General features: G+C 40.2%; 1 protein-coding gene across 1 annotated transcript in view; it reads right to left on the bottom strand.

Annotated features, from left to right (window-relative positions):
- The window catches only part of CDC20B (cell division cycle 20B), a 60,815-nt gene that overhangs the window by 20,874 nt on the left and 18,092 nt on the right, over positions 1–21,849 (bottom strand). Inside the window, exons 3-6 of the mRNA XM_061129494.1 lie at positions 13,070–13,282; positions 10,871–11,001; positions 7,593–7,686; positions 181–291 (exon numbers count right to left, since the gene is read on the bottom strand). Coding sequence (XP_060985477.1) covers positions 181–291; positions 7,593–7,686; positions 10,871–11,001; positions 13,070–13,282 — 549 coding nt within the window. The remainder of the gene's footprint in view (positions 1–180; positions 292–7,592; positions 7,687–10,870; positions 11,002–13,069; positions 13,283–21,849) is intronic.

Here is a 21,849-nt window from a genome sequence, read left to right as displayed (position 1 = left end):
TCTGAACATGAAAATTCTACAATGAAAAACTCACAATATTAAACATATTTGGATGGTACACCGTTTAAGCATGAGGCACAAGGCCATTTGCTTCTTCCAGAATCAAATTTCAAGTTTATGCTACAGCACAGGATACATTTTGTCATTTCAATGTTTTAATTGATGATCTAAATAACATACAATAGTCATTTCGAAGACCTGTAAGATGAATCTTCGCCTCTGGTTGGAGTATAGAATAGTTTATATCACCAAATCTTTGGAAGTATTCATCTCTGACTCCATCACTGCAGCCTGCAAGAAACAAACAGTTCTACACTATAATCCTGAAAACAAAATAATAATCTTTGCAAGATTAAGAGATACTGGAGTGAACAAGAAAGTGGTCATCATGATAAAATTGAATTATAAGCTGCAGGGGAAGGAAAGGAAGAAAGAGACTTCAGTATTTATTTAAATACTTTAAAAAAATATATCCAATGACATTTCTAATAAAAAGCACATGAGTACCAGACCTAAATGTAATGACAGAACTTGTGGGGAGCACACAGAGACACTACATCATGCTTTGAATATTTGTTCTGTCACTTGAGATTTTAAGACCAAAGTAATGTTCATGTATCCATGTGTCTATAATATCAACAATTCTCTAATAGACCTAAGCTCTGCCCTGAGTCTTTGTCAATAAAACTGTTGATTTATTGATTTTTACTCTTTCTCTCACTGTTTTTGTACTAGAGCACACAGTTACTTTAGGCTAGTGTTACCCATGACTATCTGAATTTAAGGTTATATCGTGTGTTCAGTTTTACTTCTCATCAAAAGACCCCACTAAGTCTAAACCACAAGCCACTGCCTTTTCATCTTTCCAACCACCTGGCTTGCATCAAAGTGAGAATGACATGATCAACAGGAAATGAGCCCACCCAGCTGACTTGTGGTCCCTATGACCACATAGCTTCTGATAAATGAATAAGAGCATCACAATGCCACACCAAGAAGCCAGAGTGTTACTCATAGACTTAGTGCTAACTATGAAAACCTGCAATTGTGAGAATTACAAGGTTACTAGAAATATGTACTCAAGCACTGCCAATAAAGGTTCAAAAAAATCAAGTACAAACTGTTAGAAAATAAATAAATCATGAGAATTTAATGTACAGCATGTTGAAAGCTGCTTAAAAAGTACAGCGTAAAAGTTCTCATCACAAGAAAAAAATTCTGTCACTATATCTGGTGACAGTTGTAAACTAGATTTATTGTAGTGATCATTTTGTAATATATACAAATATATCATTAATGTTGCATACCTGAAGCTAATATAAAATTCTATGTTTTTTTAAAATAGTAATACCCAAATAATCAACAAAAAACTTCTGGAACTAATGGGTGATTATAAAAAGATATAAGATTAATATACAAAAGTCAATTACTTTCTTATATACTAGCAACAAGCTACTGGAACTTTAAATTAAAAGCACAATACCATTTACATAAGTCCCCCCAAATGAAATACTTAAATATAGATTCAACAAAATATGTACAAGATCTGTATGAGGGAAAACTACAAAACTCTAATCAAAAAAAAAAGCTAAATAAATGACGAGATATTTCATGTACATGGATAACAAGACTCAGTATTATTAACATTAGCTCTTCCCACTTTGATTTATATACACAATGCTCTACCAGTTACAATCCCAGCAAGTTACTGTGTGAACATTGCCAAGCTGGTTTTAAAGTGTATATGGAAAAGAGTCAACACAACATTGAAGGAGAAGATCCAAGCTGAAGGACCTCCACTATCTGACTTTAAGACTCATGAAAAAGCTACAGTAATCAAGGCATCACTGATTCAATGGACATGAACTTGGGCAAACCCCAGGAGATGATGAGGGACAGGGAAGCCTGGTATGCTGCAGTCCATGAAGTCGTGAAGAGCTGGACACAACTTGGCGACTGAATAACAGCAATCAAGATAGTGTAGTATTTGCAAAAGAACAAGTATATTAGTGGAAGAGAATAGAGATCCCAGAAATGGACCCACAAAAATAGAGTCAACTGATCTCTGACAAAGGAGCAAAGGCAATAAGATCGAGAAAACTAGTTTTTTCAACAAATGGTGTTGGAAAAACTGAATATCCACAGACAATCTGGAAAAAAATAACTGAATCACTTTGCTGTACACCTGAAACTAACAAAGTTGCGAGTCAACTCTGCCTCAATTTAAAAAAATGTATCTAAACACAGACCTGTTGGTGGAGAATGGATACATGTATATCCATATGTGTCACTGAGTTCCTCGTGACCCACCTGATACTATCACAACAATGTTAATCAACTATATGCCAATAGAAAATAAAAAGTTTAAAAAAAACCCACAGAACTCAAAAATTAACTCAAAATAGATTGTAGACCTAAAAGTAAAACACAAAGCTCTAAAATTCCTAGAAAATAATACAGGAAAAAATCTAGATCTCCTCAGAATGATGTTTTTTCTTTTGCCATGCTGCACAGGTTAAAGGATCTTAGTTCCCCAACCAGGGATTGAACTCAGGTCCATGGCAGTGAAAGTTCTGAGTCCTACCCACTGGACCACCAGGGAGTTCTCTGGCAGTGACTTTTTAAATATAATACGAAAAGCATGATCCATGAAAGAAATCACTGATATGCTGGACTTCATTAAAGTTAGAAACTTCTGCTCTCCACAAGACATGCCTAAAGAGTGAGAAGATAAACCACAGACTGAAAAAAAATTTGCAAAAGACATATGTGATAAAGGACTCTTACCCAAAATATACAAAGTAACTCTTAAACCTCAACAACAAAAAAAAAACAAAAATTTGAATTTTAAAATGGGCAAAATAACTGAACACCTCACGAAGACAGGTGGTAAATAAGCATAAGAAAAGATGTTCAACATCTTTTTCATTATATTTATTAGAGAATTGCAAGTTAAAACCATGAGATACCACTACACATCTGTTAGAACAGCCAAAATCTGAAACACTGACCACCACCAAATTCTGGCAAGGATGTGGAACAACAGGAGCTTTAATTCATTGCTGGTGAGAATGCAAAATGATACAGCCACTTTGGAAGACAGTTGGGCAGTTTCATACGAAACTAAATATGCTCTTATATAATCCAGCAACTGCACACCTTGATATTTACTCAAGTGAGTAGAAAGTTTATGTCCACAGAGAAACCTTTACACAGATATTTATAGTAGCTTCATTCATAATTGCCAAAACTTGGAAGCAACCAACATGTCTTCAAATAGGTGAATGCCTAAAGAAACTGTGGTACATCCAGACAATAGAATATCATTTAGTGCTAGAAAGAAATGAGCTGTCAAGCCATAAGAAGACACAGAGGACACTTAAATGCATACTACTAAGTGGAAGAATCCTATCTGAAAAGGCTACATACTGTATGATTCCAACTAAATGACATTCTAGGAAAAGTAAAACTATGGAAACTGAAAAGTTTGCCAGGGTTAGAGGAAGAGGGAGAGATGAATAGGTGAAGTATAAAAGATTTTTAGAACATTAACATCTATCTGCTGTTATAATGGTGGATACGTATCATTACACATTTGTCAAAATCCATAGAATATACAACACCAAGTGTGAACCCTAGTATAAACGATAGACTTTGGATGATAATAGTGGTGTCAGTGAGGTTCATCAATGATAACAAATGTACTAATCCAGTGTGGGATGTTGATCATGGGGAAAGCTGTGCATATATTGGGGCAAGGTATACACAAGAACGCTGTATTTTCTGTTCAATTTTGCTGTGAATTCAAAACTTCTCTAAAAAAACAGGATGGATAGAGAGATTAATACACACATACATACACAGAGGTAGATAGATCTCCTAGGATCAAAATAACATAGGTATATTCTCTCTGCTTTTATGGAATATAGGTGGCACTAGTGGTAAAGAATATGCCTGCAATGCAGGAGACCCAAGTTTGATTCCTGGGTCAGGAAGATCTTCTGGAGAAGGGAATGGCTACCCACTCCAGTATTCTTGCCTGGAGAATCCCATGGACAGAGGAGCCTGGTGGGCTACAGTCGATGAGGTCACAAAGAGTTGGACATGACTGGGCAAATAAGCACACATACATCATATAATTTCTGTTCTACATCAAATATTCAGCATGTTACAGAAACTTGAACTTGTTACTGATCAGATCAGAGGAAAGTGGGAGAGATAAGGTAAGACATGTCCCCAGATATTTTATTTTGCTTTTAAGAAAATACGATTATAAGGAAAAGAATAAAGAAGGAAAGGATATGATTCACTCATTCATCCAACTGTATATTCCCAAACCACCCAAAAGAATATTCAGCCAGCCTTCAACTTTTGTGCCTATTTTTATGATCTAACTATTTGTCCCCTTTATACTGCCGGGAAACAGAGGCATGAAAAGCACGCATGCACAAAGTTATCTTCTCCCAGAGTGAAATGTAACAGGCAAGTCTCCTTGGCATTTATGAATTAATTGAGCCATTGGTTCTCTTAAGTTTCTCTCACAGAGGTAGACTCCTAATCAATTATTTTCCAACCATGATAACAATTTCATGAATGACAAAAAGACTTCCAAGATGGAAAGGGGAAGTAAGAAGGAGAACACGTGGAATGCAGGGGAAATGACATGGGGAGTATTAAATAAAGAATGGAAGGAAGACCTTCTAGAAACTGCCACAGGAGCAGTATCTCTCCACTGCATGGCTGCAGATCTTCCCTGACGCACTCATGACATCACCACCCAAAGATTTGTACTAGCTTTGGGTCCAATAGGTATATTTACAAGTCACAGGACGTGCCCACTGGGTTCAACAAGTATACTTACAAGTCACAGGCGGTGTCCACTGTGAGGTTTCAGAGTCTTATCAAATATAGACAAGGCATAAATACTTTACATGCACAGTATCTGGATAAAACTTTTCCCAGTGATCCATTTTCCTAAGATTAGTTATCTGGCCTATGTGGAATCCATTTCATATTTTAAATCTCCTTGAGAGAATTAAGAATAGAGCCCTACATATAACGTTCCTTTCAATTAGTCTCTGCTTCCAACAGCTCTCCCTTTCAAATCTTCTTCAGTGTCACCACCAATGATCTCTCTAAAGCAGAGCAATAGATTTGCAGTCAAGTCAGAGGAAAGGTCACATAAGTGTACTTCCTCTGCCTCCTATTTTCAACTTCACCAGAATGACAGCTAATGACTTTTTAAAGTGTGGAGATATAAGAACAAAGAGTATGGGAGTGAAAAGAGCAGTAAGAAGAGATTGCAATAATTTTCTGCAAAATGGGTAAAGGTTTGATAACTGACCAGGAAGAACATGAAAAATGAAACTCGAGTGCCTATAGAGGGGGCATGGTAAAGAAAAGCAAGCTGATTTGTCTTGCAGAAACCCCACAAGGGGTCAGGGCTCAGAGACACAGCAAAAGTTTAGAAAGAGATGAGCTGGTTGAAAGATGTGAAGTTCACGCACACACACCCTGCACACACACCCATACACACATGTACACACATCAAAAGAAACCAGGTGTTTATTCTCTGAATAAACGAAAAATGACAACCTCTTAACTCAAGAGCATGAGCAAAGATAGACTGTGTGAAAACTGTTATACAGATTTTAGTAGCCCACAATTCTTTAGTTCTATTTCCAGAACACCACACATTTCAGAAAGCTTTAATTCTGAAAGAGTGAAACCAAAACTACTGTGGGAAGAGCTAAGCAAAGAAAGACAGTTCAGGAAGAACAGCAATACTTCCAAGCTCTATATGAAATTTTTCAGAGAAATAAGAGAAAGTAGTGTATACATGAAGCATGAACAGGATGCTGGAAAGAGAGAAGGAAGGAAGGAAAGAAGGGGGAGGGAGGACGGAGAGGAAAGAAATGACGGAGGGAGACAGGAAGGAGGCAAGGGGAGGGAGGAGATGAGGCGAGAGAGATAGGCCTGATGGTGTCCAAGAAATTCTAAAATTAAAACTAAGATAGCCAAAATAAGAAATTTAAATGGCAAGGCTAGTACACAGAATGAGGTAACCACCTAGAAGTAGAAGGAAAGAAAATGAGATGAAAAATAGAATAGAAGAAAATAAGAGAATCAATCCACAAGGAGCAACAATTATAGCCAACATCTCAGAAAGAAAGAAAAAAAGAAACAAAGATGAAGAAATTACTAAAGAATAATTCAAGAAACTTTCCAATAATTAAAAGATACAGGTGTCCAAGACTGAAAGATCCACTAGTGAGTTTGTCATTTACAGCGAGGTTTTTTTTTTAACATACATGAACCTTTATCATCATGAAATTTTAAAACAGTAACAATAAATATTTTTCTATATGTATTCAGAGAGAAAAAGTAGGTGGCATAGAAAGGGTAGGAAGTCACAATATATGACTGCCTCAGCAGCAACAATGGGTGCTGGGAAACAATAAAGCAATACCTTTTCCACAAAGTTCTGAGTAAGACTAGCATCTGTAGCCAGCCAAACTATGAATCATGTGTAAAAGTGGAATAAGCACACTTTCAGACCAGCAAACCCAGAAAGAGCACAACATGGCTGCCAGGAAACAGTGGATCTAGCATCAGAGAGAAGTCCCAGAATTACAGCCGTGGGACTGACCAAGAGAGTGGCCTATTCAGCAGGTTCTGGGTAGGAGGCCACCAAGGAAAACAACAACCCATGTGGACAGGTACGTGGAAAAGGTTATTGATGGCTATGGAACAAAGCATGGGAGCATTTAGGGAACACAATCATAATTTCATAGGTAGCTAATAAATGAAAAGAGAAAGCAACTTTTTAATTCTAGGAAAAACAAAGAATTAAACTAGAAGAGAGGTACAGATAGAGTACACTATTTGGCTTATAAAGGAGATCAGTCCTGGGTGTTCACTGGAAGCACTGATGCTAAAGCTAAAACTCCAATACTTTGGCCACCTCATGTAAAGAGTTGACTCACTGGAAAAGGCCCTGATGCTGGGAGGGATTGGGGGCAGGAGGAGAAGGGGACGACGGAGGATGAGATGGCTGGATGGCATCACTGACTCGACGGACATGGGTTTGGGTAAACTTCGGGAGTTGGTGATGGACACGGAGGCCTGGCGTGCTGCGATTCATGGGGTCACAAACAGTCGGACACGATTGAGCGACTGAACTGAACTGAATATGATATAAATATTAAATACTAATTTTACTTTGTTAAAGTGTAATACAAATAGACTGAGAGAAATGAATGAAACAGGAGGAGAACTAAGTTCTTACTATGCTAGAAAGTTGTGATTAAGTCTAAAATTGTAAAAAAATAAATTAAGAGTTTACAAATGTTATTTAGAAACTAGATGTAAATACCAGGGGGCATAGCTGGCAGAGCTAAGGTGGTTGCCTCTAGGAAATGAGGTATAGGGGTCAGGATAGTTAAGACAGAGGATTATGAGAATTATCCAAACTTTATGCTGATTTTTGTTCTAATGTAAAAATTATATATTTTAAGATAAGAAAGAAATGAAGGAGGCAGGGAGAGAGGAGGGTGGGAAAGCGGGACAGACGGGAAATCTTTGGCCCATACCTTTCCAAGTGCATTGGGCTCTCTCACAGAGCTGCATGCTCCCATTAACCTGCTGAGCCATGTTCTGGGTTGAAAATAGCTGATTTAAGCATTTCTGAAAACAAACACAAAGAGAATACTTATTCAGAAACATCTGTGTACATCTCAGGTGTGTTACATGGTGTAAAAGTAAAACTGATAATTCACTGGAAAATTTAAAGACTACACATTGTCAAAACCTAGATAACCACTGTGTAATGAACCCAGTACCGAACATTTTACTGATATATTATTTCTTTTTTTAATTAATTTTTATTTAAGTATAATTGCTTTATGGGCTTCCCCAGTGGCACAGTGGTAAAGAATTTGCCTGCCAGTTCAAGAGACGCAAGAGACACACATTCAATCCCTGGGTAAGAAAGATCCCCTGGAGAAGGAAACAGCAACCCACTCCAGTATTCTTGCTTGGAGAATTTCATGGACAGAGAAGCCTGGTGGGCTACAGTCGATAGGGTCACAAAGAGTCAGACACGACTGAGTGACTAAACAACAACAAAATAGCTTTAGAATGTTGTATTAGTTTCTCGTGGTAGGGGGATTAAACTAGTCATCTTAAAGGTCCTTTTCCACTAACCCCCTTTCCCATCAGAAATGGGAACATCAACTCACATAGAGGTTAAGCCAATTGTCTAAATTTCCACGAGCACAAAAATCAGGTTGCTGTTTCTCTGGGCAAGTATACAATGAGCCCTCCTGACATTCTTACATCTGTGCATGCTTGCTAAGTTGCTTCAGTCCTGTTCAGCTCTGTGCAACGCTACAGACTGCAGCCCGCCAGGCTTCTCTGTCCATGGGATTCTCCAGGCAAGAATTCTGGAGTGGGTTGCCATGCCCTCCTCCAGGGGATTTTCCCGACTCAGGGATTAAACCTGTATCTCTTATATCTACCTCCATTGGCTGGCGAGTTCTTTACCATTAGAGTCACCTGGGAAGCCCCTTTCTTACATCTAACTTTGATCAAAAACAAAGAGGCAAATTAGTAAAAAGGGGAAAGAAAAGTACTTATTCTAGAAATATAATAGTGAACAGTCAAAACAGAGAAGATTCTTTTTTTCCTCCTTCTCAATGATACATGTAATCACTGACTCACAATAATTCAGACAGAAGTCTCTCCACCAAGCATCACTTTGATATTTTGGCTTTCTTCCCAGATATTATGTCATATAATAGGCACTGCCAGTCAATAAATCATGGATGTTTAGGTATTCAAAGTAGAAAAATTAAATATAAAGTAGAGTTTCACAACCACAGAAATATGGGCAAATAATGCACTGTTGTGGTCTACCAGATACCTTCCCCCTGGCTTCTGATCATCAAAACTATCTTCAGACATGTCAGATGCTCTGTGGGGAGCAAAATCACCCCTGTTTGAGGAGCACTGGTATAAAATACCATTTCTAAATGCCCTGCTGGCCGGTAGCTCAGTGTAACCCTTCACAGATTCATTCTTCAGAATCCCGTAGGGATAACAAAGACCAAGGCATTGCCCAGATAGTGTGCGTGTGCTCCATGCACCCAGGGGTACTCTTCATTAGGTGAGATCTACTATTACTTTAATGAGCAACTTGGCATACAGCTGGCTGGGTATGAGAGTTTTGAACATCTCCATAGCTATTCAGCTCTCACTGTGGAAATACCCTCTGGATGACCTCTGAGGACCACAGGAAGACACCTGTCCACCGCCAAGGTGAAAGACCTCGCTTTACCTCTGCACCATTTTTGCTGCTGTTGGACTCCCAATTAGTCATGACAACAAATGCTCTACATAAAGTAGTGAAACAGCTTCCATTATCCCCTGCCCAGGTTCTCCAGTGAAACTGGGATGATGTTCAGGCTGGATAACAATTGCTGTAATGATGGTAACTTGTCCACACCATCATGACCCCACCAACAGAGCCACCAACTTTGCTGCTACCAGTTGCCAGACAGCCCAAGGGGAAGGAAAAGGGAAGTCCTGGAAGTCAGGGCAGTAAAACCTCCAGTCACCAGTAGAGGGTGGAAGGGACAGTGGTGCTAACAGCCTGGCCTGGGCATGAGTTCAACAGCACACATAGTTTCCTCAACACAACTCCCTCGCCATCTTACCCTTACCCAGCAGCAAGCAAATAGCAAGTGAAGTCACTCAGTCGTGTCTGACTCTTTACGACCCCATGGACTGTAGCCTGTCAGGCTCCTCCATCCATGGGATTTTCCAGGCAAGAGTACTAGAGTGTTTTGCCATTTCCTCCTCCAGGGGATCTTCCCAACCCAGGGACTGAAGCCGGGCCTCCCACACTGCGAGCAGACTCCTTACCCTCTGAGCCACCAGGGAAGCCCCACCCAGCAGCAAAGCACCGCAGGAGACTTGCTCTAATACAGTTGTTTTCAACTGCGTATGAGTTCAAACAATTAAGTTTCACATTCACAATATTTTATTGTTCCTCAAGCAAAACACATATGCCAAACACAGGAAGCACACACCAAATGACTAACTATGCCTAAATTGAGAATTTATAATATTCCTAGTTCAGTTTTCTAAATGAAACATTGATTCCTTCAGAGGCTCTTCACTGGATTCGATAAACCTAAAAACATGCCATTGATATTTAATGTGTGCAAAGGATTTAGGGTGGACTATGATATTAGAATCATAATCAATAAGATCCTTAAAATAACTGTTAACTTCGTAGAGAAATTTTTAAAAAAAACCCACAAAACTTAAGGGAAATATTGAAAAGACCATCTTATAGAGGAGGAGTCAAACCAATCTGCCAAAGGGCAGACCATATCACCACACACTTTCCAAAGAGTTGGGAAAAGACCGCACAACAGAACTTTGCACTGAGAGGAAACATACCATAGTATGCATAATTTTATTCTATTTTTTTTTTACCACACCACTTGGCATGCAAAATCTTAAGTTCCTGGACCAGGGATTGAACCCACACCCCCTGCATTGGACGCATGGAGTTTTAACCACTGGACCACTGGTGAAGTCCCCCTGTTTTTAATCTTTACCTTTTGGATGGTTAGTCTCATTTTCAGTTTTTTGATTGATGCTAATTAAACACTTTTCTATGTTAATTAACAACACTGTTTCTTTTTGGAAGTGTCCTTCATACACTCATTTTTCCTATCAGGAACCCATCCTTTCCCTATTGATTTGTAAGAGCAACTAAGCCAGCTCTTATCTCACATTTGGGACTCAGCTGTTTGAGATTCTCAAGATGAGAAATCTTTGGTTTTCTCTCTTCACCCACCGGGCCTTTTGAAGCAACTTTATCCTTCCAGCCTCTCTGCAGTGCATAAGGAGCCTTCCCAAACTGGAGAGCAGAGTTATTGGTTTCAGAACTTCCTTTGTTGGGGGTCTTCAGCGGTTCCTTGTAGGATCCTGCCAGAAAACATTTAGCTTTGAATTTGGTTTTTAAAATAATAGCTCAGTTGATAAAGAATCTGCCTGCAATGCAGGAGACTCGAGTTCGATTCCTGGGTTGGGAATATGCCCTGGCGAAGGAAATGGCAACCTACTCCAGTATTCTTGCCTGGAGAAACCCATGGACAGAGAAGCCTGGCAGGCTACATACAGTCCATAGGGTCACAAGAGTTGGATACGACTTAGCAACTAAACCACCACCATAATCTCTTAAACCTTTGGTGGGAGGTCAGTCCTTGGCATGTACAAAACAGAATGTAAAGAGGTAGGCCCTCATCTCTCCAAAGTCCTAGGTGGGGTGGGGTGGAGGGGCGGCACAGGGTCGAGGCAGGTTACTGGGTTCATGAGTGAACACTGGGTGAGAAATTCTCTCGGTGGTCTCAGAACCAGGAGGAAATGTCAAGAGTAAAGACCTGACTCCAACTGCAGCAGCAGCAGCAGCAACAGAAATGATTTAACTCTGCATGGAAAGAACACATTTGCGCATTTGAAGAATGGATACTAACAGTTCAAAGTTTAAAATGATGGTGAGAAGAGTAACTGGTTTGCCCAGGTGGTGAACATCCTGCCAGGAAGTCACTATGGAATGCTTGCCTGTCAGTCACTCATGTTCACTACATGATTATAGCAAAACACTGCCTCTCCCTCTTCCTAGTGCACAAAGATGTAAAACTAGTTTGAGATGACTTTAGTAAAATACTTCCTAGGTTACTGTCATGGAAGAGCCAATGTTGTTTGCATCGTTATGATCCATGTCTATTCTCTTCTCAAGACTGAGAAAGCCCTTTACCAGACTTTTAACTGCAACGAAAACCTTCACAAGTCATCTTCTTAAGTTAAATATCTGCTATATCACTTGTTCATCAGAGGAACCAAGGCACAACCGGATTAAGTATTCGGCCTTTTGCCATGTGACAATCTCTTCTCATTCGGACAAACATGTTCTGGATAAGCTGTCACTGATGTTCCTAGAGCCCAACCCCTCTGGGCTCTAGGCTATCCAAAATCTAAGAGGAAGGAGGAATCCAAAATCTAATTTCAACTTTGCTGAAACATTCTGCAAAGTTTTAGATCTTACTCTTTGTCCTGCAAAATTATGCATGCCTGTTTTGTGATATTTGTAGACAAGTAAAGAGGAAAAGAAGCTGGCTCTCTGAACCTCAAATGAAAAAGAAAATGTTGCAGTTGAATGCTAGTACTGACAATCATCCCAGTTATCTATCAACAAAGAGTTCACGTCCACCAGCCTAAGGAATCCTGGACCTCTCAGATTTTGTCCACAAAGCATGACAGCAAATGAACCTCTCTACAAACATCCCTTTTAGGATGGGAGGGTCCTCAGTGTTCACTTTTCTGGAACAAAAAGAAAGAAACCCCACCAGCAAAACACCGAGAAACCAATGTTTCTGATTAATATGCAGTATAAACTTAAATGGAAAATAAAATAGACTTCATTATAAAATTATTTTGTCTGATGATCTCTTAGAATTCTAAATTTCTCATGCAATGTCTTATTTGAAAATAACTAATTAATTAAGGACCTATGAAAGAAAAGGGAGCCACTTTAGTGAGAAATTCCTCTAAAACAATTAGCCAGAAATTCCTCTGAAACAGTTAGCATTAAAATCACTCTTCAATTTAAAATATCTTTCAGAAGACAGCCATAAGGATGACCTTTCTCCAACCCTGTATCTCCTATTGCTTCAGCCAGCTATTTTCAGTATTGTTACTTACTATTACATGAGAATTTCATTGATTTAAAAAAGATTTGGGCTTCTTCTCAATCTGCAGGACTATGGTGCCTCATTGTGTCTAACATCACATTTAAATACAACATACTTTCTTTTGGTTTTGTTTCAGTCCTCCCCTTCCCCTGCCCCTTTGGAAATTTCTTATTCAAAAGGAGAAAAAGAGAAAGCAGTTGACTAAATACAACACTAGGTATTTCTGTAAGACAAAGATTCTCTCAAAATTATATCTTTTTTTAAGATTTCAAAACTGGCTTGCGGCATCTTCATTACCTCACCTGGAGCCACGGTCTCTTTGCCAGGAGTCATCTTCAGCACAGTTCCTGGGTCAGTGGTTGACTGCTCCTCCCCAAAGGAACGGACTGTCACATCCCTGGCTTGGCTCTGCCGCCATCTTGTGGTCATCGGGCTACTGGCAACAGGAACTTCAGCTGACCGCCTCTTTGCCAAGTTGCTGGTGAAGTTAGAGTATGTAGTATTAACTACATTAACTACCTATTTAATAACAAAAAGATCCATGATTTACAGTACCCTCAATGATACAATCATTAAGATTCCTTAAAAGAGAATTATAAACAACTCATCTAGTACAATACAACATGTATATGTTGATACATATACATGAAATTTTTAATTTTTGTGACCTGGGAAAATGTTATTTTACATATACATATAAAATAAACATATGATTACATATTTTAACACACACACACACACACTCAGAGCCTCTGCTGAGGGTCTCAAGACACACCAAAGCAATTGAGGGAGTGATTATACTTATGCTTATTACTATTACATACAAATATAAAATATGAAGTTGAATAATACTATATACTGAGCATATAAGATGCTTATATAAAATCATAAAATTTCATAAAATCTAGAAATAAACAGCAATTTTCTAAGTCCAATCCATTTCACAGATAGGAAAACTGAGGCCTAATTTGCACAACTTCTGTCCATCCTTTCTGAGAAATAACAGGAGTTTGGTAGTTACAGATCCTTTAGTGGTGAGCCATGCCCTGGAGCTATGTGAAATTAAAATGAAAATGAGTTATTTTTTAACAAAATGACAGGCATATTAGGTTGTGCCTGCTAAGTTGTTTCTGTCGTGTCTAACTCTTTGCAACCCTATTGACTACAGGCCCCCAGGTTCCCCTGTCCATGGGATTTTCCAGGCAAGAATACTGAAATAGGTGGCCATGCCCCCTCCAGGGGATCTTCCTGACTCAGCACGGAACCTGGGTCTCAAGTCTCTTGCACTGGCAGGCAGGTTCTTTACCACTAGCACCACCGGGGAAGCCCCATGTTAGGTTAATATGCTGTGCTTAGTCGCTCAGTCATGTCTACCTCTTTGTGACTCCATGGACTGTAGCCCACCTGGCTCCTTTATCCATGGGGATTCTCCAGGAAAGAATACTGGAGTGGGTTGCCGTGCCCTCCTCCAGGGGATCTTCCCAACCCAGGGATCGAACCCAGGTCTCCCGCATTGCAGGCAGATTCCTACTGCCTGAGCCACCAGGGAAGCCCAAGAATCCTGGAGTGGATAGCCTTCTCCAGGGGATCTTCCTGACTCAGGTATCAAACTGGGATCTCCTGCACTGCAGGTGCATTCTTTATCAGCTGAGTTTATAAGGAAGCCCATATTAGGTTAATATCCTTCTACAAAGGGCTCTTACAGAAATTTAGAAATGTTTGCCATCCCATAGGAAAAACAAGCAGTTCACAAAAGAGATATAAATGCTCCCAAAATACTCAAGCTCATTCGTAATAAAAAATGCAAATTTAAAACAATAATGAGATGTTAGCAATTTTTCAAAATGACATTTCCTAATGTTGAAGGTTCTAGAAACAAGCACTAGCATGCAGTAGTGGAGTGTCAATTAATGTTTGGAAAGGACAATTTGGCGATGTGTGTTAAAAGCCCTTTATTATGTGCCTAACCTCTACTGACCTAGCAATGTCACCTAGAAGAATTCAAGGATGAAAACCAAAGATTGCAGCATCTATTGAGTGCTTACCACATACAAACCCATGTGTTAAGAGCTTTATGTACATTCATATATAATCCTCAGAAACACTTGGTGAAGCAAGTCTGTTATTTATTCCCATCTTACCAATGATGAAACTGAGGTTCAAAAGTTAAGTGAATTGCCTAAGGCCACACAGTGAGTAAATGGAGATGCTATGCCCTAACCTTATCTGTCTGACTCCACAGTCCACACTTTCAACTGAGAACACAAGGATGCGTACTGCAGTATATAAGGGAAAAAGATGAGGGGACTCACTGTTCACCAGGGGAGAACTGATCAGGTAAACTGTGGCATCCATAGAAGGGAATACTCTGCAGTCATTAGAAATGATGACACACATTAGGGAAATGCAAATCAAAACCACAGTGAAGCACCACGTCACACTCACTACTATGATCAATAAATTTATCTATCTATAACTGTTGGTGAGGATGTAGAGAAATTAGAGTATTTGTACATTCGTTATGGGATTGCAAAACTATACAGCTGCTGTGGAAAAAGTTTGGCAGTTCCTCAAAAAGCCATATGACTAGCAATTCCACTCCTGTATATACCCAAAAGAAATGAAAACAGGTACTCAAATACAGATGTATGGATGTTCATAGTAGTGTTACCAACTCCAAGCTCACTCTGCTCGCCGCCAAACGACAGGCCAATGAATCTGAGAGACGAGGTGTTGAGGAAAGGAAGAGACTTTAATCAGGGAGCCAGCAGATCAAGAAGATGACAGGCTAGCGCCTCAAAATAACCATCTTATCGCATTCTGGATGCCAGGTTCTTTTATAGATCAGAGATGGGGGGAGGTGAGGAAGCAAAGTAAAAAAGCCGTTAATCTTGCACACAACTCCTAAAATGGCAAGCCTCAGGCAAGGGATGTGTTAATTTCTCCCTTCCTGCCATCCACAGGTGGACAGGGTTCTGAACAAAGGCACATTAGTTTAACAGTCAGGCAGAGGGGCAGGATTCTGAGGCAAACCATTCTGTACGATATAATAACAAATGGACAGGGAAGCCTGGTATGTTGCAATCCATGGGGTCACAGAGTCAGATGTGACTTAGCAACTGAACTGAATAATAGCAAAAGCAAAGAAAAGCAAGTTAAAGAAACAATTCCATCATGGGGTCAGAACTGGCTTCCTCCCTATACTGCTGTATTATTCATAATAGCCAGAAGGTTGAAACGGATAAACAAATTGAGGGCAGAAGTATGTGTGCAGTGGAATACATACATATTCCTATATAACAACATATATATATGTGAATATTACTCATATAAAAAGAAGTGAAGTACTTATAAAATGCTACAATGTGGATAAACCTTGAAAATACTATAATTTTAAAAAGCCAAAAACATATTGTATGATTCCATGTATGTGAAATATCCAGAATAGGTAAACTCCACAGAAACAGTAGTTTCCATGGGTTGGGGAAGGAGGAAATGGGGAGAAACTGCCTAATGGTTATGGAGTCTTCTTTTGTCTTTTTTTGAGACTTCTTTGGTGATGATGAAATTATTTTGAAAGGAGACAGAGGTGGCGGTTGTACAACACTGAATGTACTAAAGGCCACTGAATTTTTCACTTGAAAATGTTTATTTTTATGTTTTTATATTTTATGATTTCACTTCAATTTAAAAACCTTTCAAGTAGAATAAAATTCAATAAAACATGAAAATGCTTACACTCTACTAACAAGTGAAAAAAGGACACTATACAAGAGTATTCCAATATGGTCCCACTTCCTATTTATAAAAGAAAGATAGGAAGAAAGAAAATATGCAAGAACATTTAAGGCAGGGAATATTGGTTTTGTTTGCTTTTTTTAGTGTGTATGTGTGAAAGTGATCTTCCTTCCCAAAGGCAGACAGGCAGTTGCTTCATCTGGCAATAACTCTCTCCCCAAGGCATCAAAAGGACAGTGTCCTTCCCCAGAAACAGAGAAGTCAGGAGCCTGAGGCCTCCGCTGATGTGAACAGTGTCGCTTGGGGTTGATTTTTTTGCCTTTCAATTGTTCTACTCTTGTTCTTGTTTTTGAGTAGGAACAGGAAAGCTGAAAAGCAGGAAGGAGGGAGCCCGGGAAACATAAATCAGCCGTCTCCTGCTCAGAAGTCTAGACAAGGGAGAAACAGGGAAGGAGCTGACAGGAGCAGACCCCCAGGGAGAAATGTGGCCCGCTCAAATTTTCTTCTTCCTACTTCTGGGTTACTGTCCTCCAAGGAGACCAGAGAGTCAACTCAACGACTGGAGAGGCTCAGCCGCAGGCACAGGGAGACTGGGTGGTGGGAATCTCTCTCTGACCATAAGGCTCACGTCTCAGCCAAGAAAGACAGCGGGCTTCCCTGGCGGCTCAGTGGTCAAGAATCCTCCAACCTTCTCCCACAGAGTCCAAAAGTCTGTTAATAAAGAAAAAAAAAAAAAAAGAATCCTCCAACCAACGCAGGAGACACGGTCAGATTTCTGCTCCAGGAAGATCCCACCTACCGCAAAGCAACTAAAGCCACGCACCACAACTACTGAACCTGTGCTCTAGAACCTGGGGGGAGCCGCAACGATTGGAGCCCACTCGCCTTAGAGTCCGTGCTCTGACTCTCCTGTCCGTGCTCTGACAGGAGAAGGCGCTACAAGGAGAAGTCCACACACCGCAACTACAGAGTAGCCCCTGCTCACTGTAACTGGAGAAAAGCCCGTGCAGCAGCGAAGACCCAGCACAGCCAAAAATAAATAATTAAATAATTTTTTTTTTAAAAGAAGAAGAAAGTCAGAGGGGCACGTTGTCCCTGTTTTAACAGAAATTGAGACTTTTCATCAATTTCTCTATTTCTTAAAGCCCTCAACTGATTCAAAAATTTTCAAATGCCATGGGAAAGCAAGCCTGTGGGCCCCGTCCAGGCTGTGGGTTAGGTCTGCACCCTCTGCAAACACCAGCCAAGCCACCCTCTCCCTTCTCGGTGGCAAGGAAGACGGCAGCCACCATATTTGAAGATTAATTTGCACCAAACATGATGCTCTTGATCCAAGGTTTTCTTGGAGCCCCAATTTAAATATATAAAAACAAAATAATCCTGAGTTTAGAAGAGGGAAAATAAAGAAGAATATGAATATGTCAAATTGAATATGAATTGAATATGTCATATGAACATGAAAAGAATATGTCAGCTAAGAAAAATGATTAAGAAACTTCACACTGACACTGAGCCATGTTTCTCTGACTTGTCCACTGTTACTCTACAGTTTCCCCATCTGGGATGCTTTTCAACTGTTCTCTGCAGGAGCAAATTCTAGCCTTGTGGCTGGGATCAACCAGAACACCTTCCCGAAAATGTTGATTCAGTAGACTGAGTCGAGATCCACCCTCACCAAAATGGATGGGCACCATCCAATTCACAAGGGGCCCAAATGGAACAAAAAGATAAAGGAAGGGCAAATTCTCTTGCTTCTTGAACTGAGATATCCATCTTTTCCTGCCCTCAGATATCAGAGTTCCTGGTTCTTAGACCTTCAGATGACTTAGTAGTCTCAACTGTAGTCTCAACTGCAGTTCCCCAGTTCTCAGGCCTGTGGACTTGCCCTGAATCATATCATCAGCTTTCCTGGTTCTCCACCTTGCAGATGACAAGGTTGTGGGGTTTAGCTCCCATAACCTCATGAACTTGTTATCTGTATCTCTACTGGTGTCTGTGTCTATGTCAATGTCTATATCTATGTCTCTGTCATATATCCTGTTGATTCTGTTTCTCTAGAGAATCCTTATACAATAGTGGCCCGCTAAGATATGCAGGTCCTAAGCTCTAGAACCTCTGAATGTTCCCTCCTATGACAAAGAGGTTTTGCAGATGTGTTTATCAAGGTCAGGACCTTAAGATGGGAAGATCATCTTGGATTATGTGGGTCACCCCTCCTTCTAGAAGGAGGCAGAGGGAGACTTGACCACACACAGAGAAGGAGAAGGCAATGCGGCCACAGAGGCAGAGGCTGGAGTGTTGCTCAATCAAGAAATGCTGGCTCACCAGAAACTGGAAGAGGCAAGGAACAGTTCCTCCCCAAGTGCCTCTGGAAGAAGCAAGGCCCTGCTGACTCCTTCGCTTCTGTCAGCGAAACTGACTCTGGACCTCTAGCCTCCATAACTGTCAGAGAACACACGAGTGCTGTTTTAAGCCACGGAATTTGTGGTAATTTATTACATCAGTCATTAGAAGCTAATACTTAGCACTCCTTGTGCTTCCATGGCTCACTGTGTGTGCTTCCAATAGAGCCAAGCCACATTTTATGAATAATAACAGTGTTCACTGAGTGCTCAGTATGTGCCAAGCACTGAGATAAATGCATTAGAGGATTTTTCTTCAAAACTTCATCACAACACAATGAGATACGTACAATTACTTCCCCCATTCTCCAGAGTTGGAAAGTGAAGGCTAATAGGCTTGAACAAGATAACTTGAGCAAAGACACAGTGCTGACAAGTAGGAGAGCCAGGATTCAGGCCACGGCAATTGTACACAATGTGATGGCCTTTGCAGCATGCAGGGCACAACCTCATACTCGACCAGGGCAACCTGCAGTTTCAACTCACAAAGCCACTCAGTCTTCAGTCCCTGTGCTTTTAACTTCTCTGCTCATGCTGTAGTCTCAATGTTGGTGTCTCTCCCATCTTCCTCCACAAAATCATATTGAAATCCTAACCCCTAAAGGTAGGTGTCAGTAGGTGGGGCCTTTGGGAAGTGAATAGGTCATGAGGGCAAAGTGAAAGTGTTAGTCGCTCAGTCATGTCCAACTCCTTGCAACTCCATGGGGTGTAGCCCACCAGGCTCCTCTGTCCATGGGATTTTCCAGGCAGGAATACAGGAGTGGGTTGCCATACCCTTCTTCAGGGGATCTTCCCAACCCAGGGATTGAACCCAGGTCTCCTATACTGGAGACAGAGTCTACCATCTGAACCACCAGGGAAGCTCAGATGGTAAAGAATGGGACTAGTGCCCTTATAAAAGAGGCCCCACAGAGCTGTCCAGTCCCTTCCACCATGGGAGGGCACAACAAGAAGTCTGCAGCCCAGCAGACAGCCTTCAGTTGGCCACACTGGGACCCTGACCTCAGATTTCTAGCCTCCAAAACTGTGAGAAATAAAATCCTATTGTTTATAAGCTGCCCAGTCTGCGGTGTTTTGTTACAGCAGCCCACACAGACTAAGACGGCTCATATTTCACTTTGCTGATTATTTTTATGTCCTCCTACTATATCAGCAGTTCCTGAAGACCAGAGACTCTGTCTTTTCTCTTACTAGCCTCAGATTACAGGATACTTACTGGCATCTAGGAGTGCATGAACAAATGAATGAATCTCTTTCCTCTGAGGCAATTAATCCTGAAAAGGCACAAGGGATTTAAGAAAGAATCTAAGGCAGGGAAATAAGCTGTCTTCTTTCTTTCTTTTCCATTAAGAATGATTTTCAAATTGGACAGCATATAATAAACATTTCTGCAGAAACTAGAGAGTGAGATAAATTAAGCAGTAAGTACTCATCTGAGCATTTTAAATAAGTTCAAATCTCTGGGACCAGATAACTGAAACCTCAGAACACTGGCAACACTTCCAGAATGGACACTGATTAGTGATCTATGATGATAAATGAGAAAATGCCCCCCAAATTTAGATAGACAAATGTTCTTCATGGTTTTCCAATAGGAGGAATAAGTCACTAGAAATAAGTAGCTTTCAGACAGCAGTCCAGAAGGCACAAGGCTTATTGGATCCATGTGAGGCTGAATGAATCCCCCTGCAATGTACTACAGGGGAGTTGTCCCTGGCCTAACACTGTTCAATTTGTTATTAGTGGTTTGAATGGGAATTTATCAAAATTATTTTTCCCAAGTTGAGAAGAAAGTTAAAATATTAAAAATATAAAGCCTGGGACAAAGACCAAAGTCAGCAAAATTCCATTCAATAAGAATATGTGAAAAATCTTCCCATTTAGATTGTTTTCACTGCACAGGCCTAACGTGGGAAAGAACTGATAAGAAGTGAAAATGACAGGCAGTATTAGACAACCACCTCCAGAATATGAGACAACAGTATAATGCCATTGCTTTGTTTAAGGAGTACAATTTTAGCTCTTATTAAGGGAAAAACAGTGTCCAGGAAAAAAGCAAGCAAAATCTGATTATCTCTGCACGAGTCAGAACTCATCTGGAGAACTGCGGCCAGTCTCAGAACTGTTCTTTTAAAAGGAGATGGACAAGCCAGGATTCAAAACTTGATTTTATTTGGAGAAAAGAGACCACAATAATAGGAGATCAGAGAAAACACAGTAACAGAGTGACCCAAGAATGGGGTGAAGGCACCTGGGGTATCTAGTCCAGAGGAAAGGAGGCCCAAAAGGCACTGTATTCTTTATTTTTTATCAGTTGTGCCACACAGCTGGTAGGATCTTAGTTTCCCCCACCAGGGTTTGAACCCGCATCCCTGCATTGGAAAAGTCCTGGAACTGTCTTCTTTAAAGGGAAGCAATTTGTGAAATAAAAGAAAAAAACGTATTTTTGTATTGCTTTCATGTGACAAAACTAGGACTGACCCCGCAAAACTAGGACTGACCCCTGTTGCATGGGAGGAGGCAAATCTGTATCCGACACAAACAACCATTCAAAGAGTTAGAACTCAATCACTGGTAACATTTTGAATATATAGTTCTCAGGCAGCCCCTCCATGAAGGACATGTGGTTTATAAGGGCACAGATGAACATTTTTTTAAGAGTTATGTATTTTAATGTGTTTTTTAATGTTTTAAATTTTTTAATGTTGATAGAAAGTTTTCCCTTACGAAAATTAATTCGAGTAAAATAAATGATGATTTGAACCCAAAAAAAAATTAAGTCATTAACAAATGGTATGCAGACAGGGCAAAAATCAGAGATGGTATGCAAATAACTATAGCTTAAGAAACACTGCTGTAGACTGTGGTATTTCATCTTCAATGTTTTTAAACTTTTGTTTCAGGATCTATCTCCTGCTGAGGAAATGCCTGTCGCATAGTTT

Source organism: Dama dama, chromosome 25, assembly GCF_033118175.1.
Source record: "Dama dama isolate Ldn47 chromosome 25, ASM3311817v1, whole genome shotgun sequence".
NCBI classification, from domain to species: domain Eukaryota; kingdom Metazoa; phylum Chordata; class Mammalia; order Artiodactyla; family Cervidae; genus Dama; species Dama dama.
This window is presented reverse-complemented; position numbering and strand designations above follow the sequence as displayed.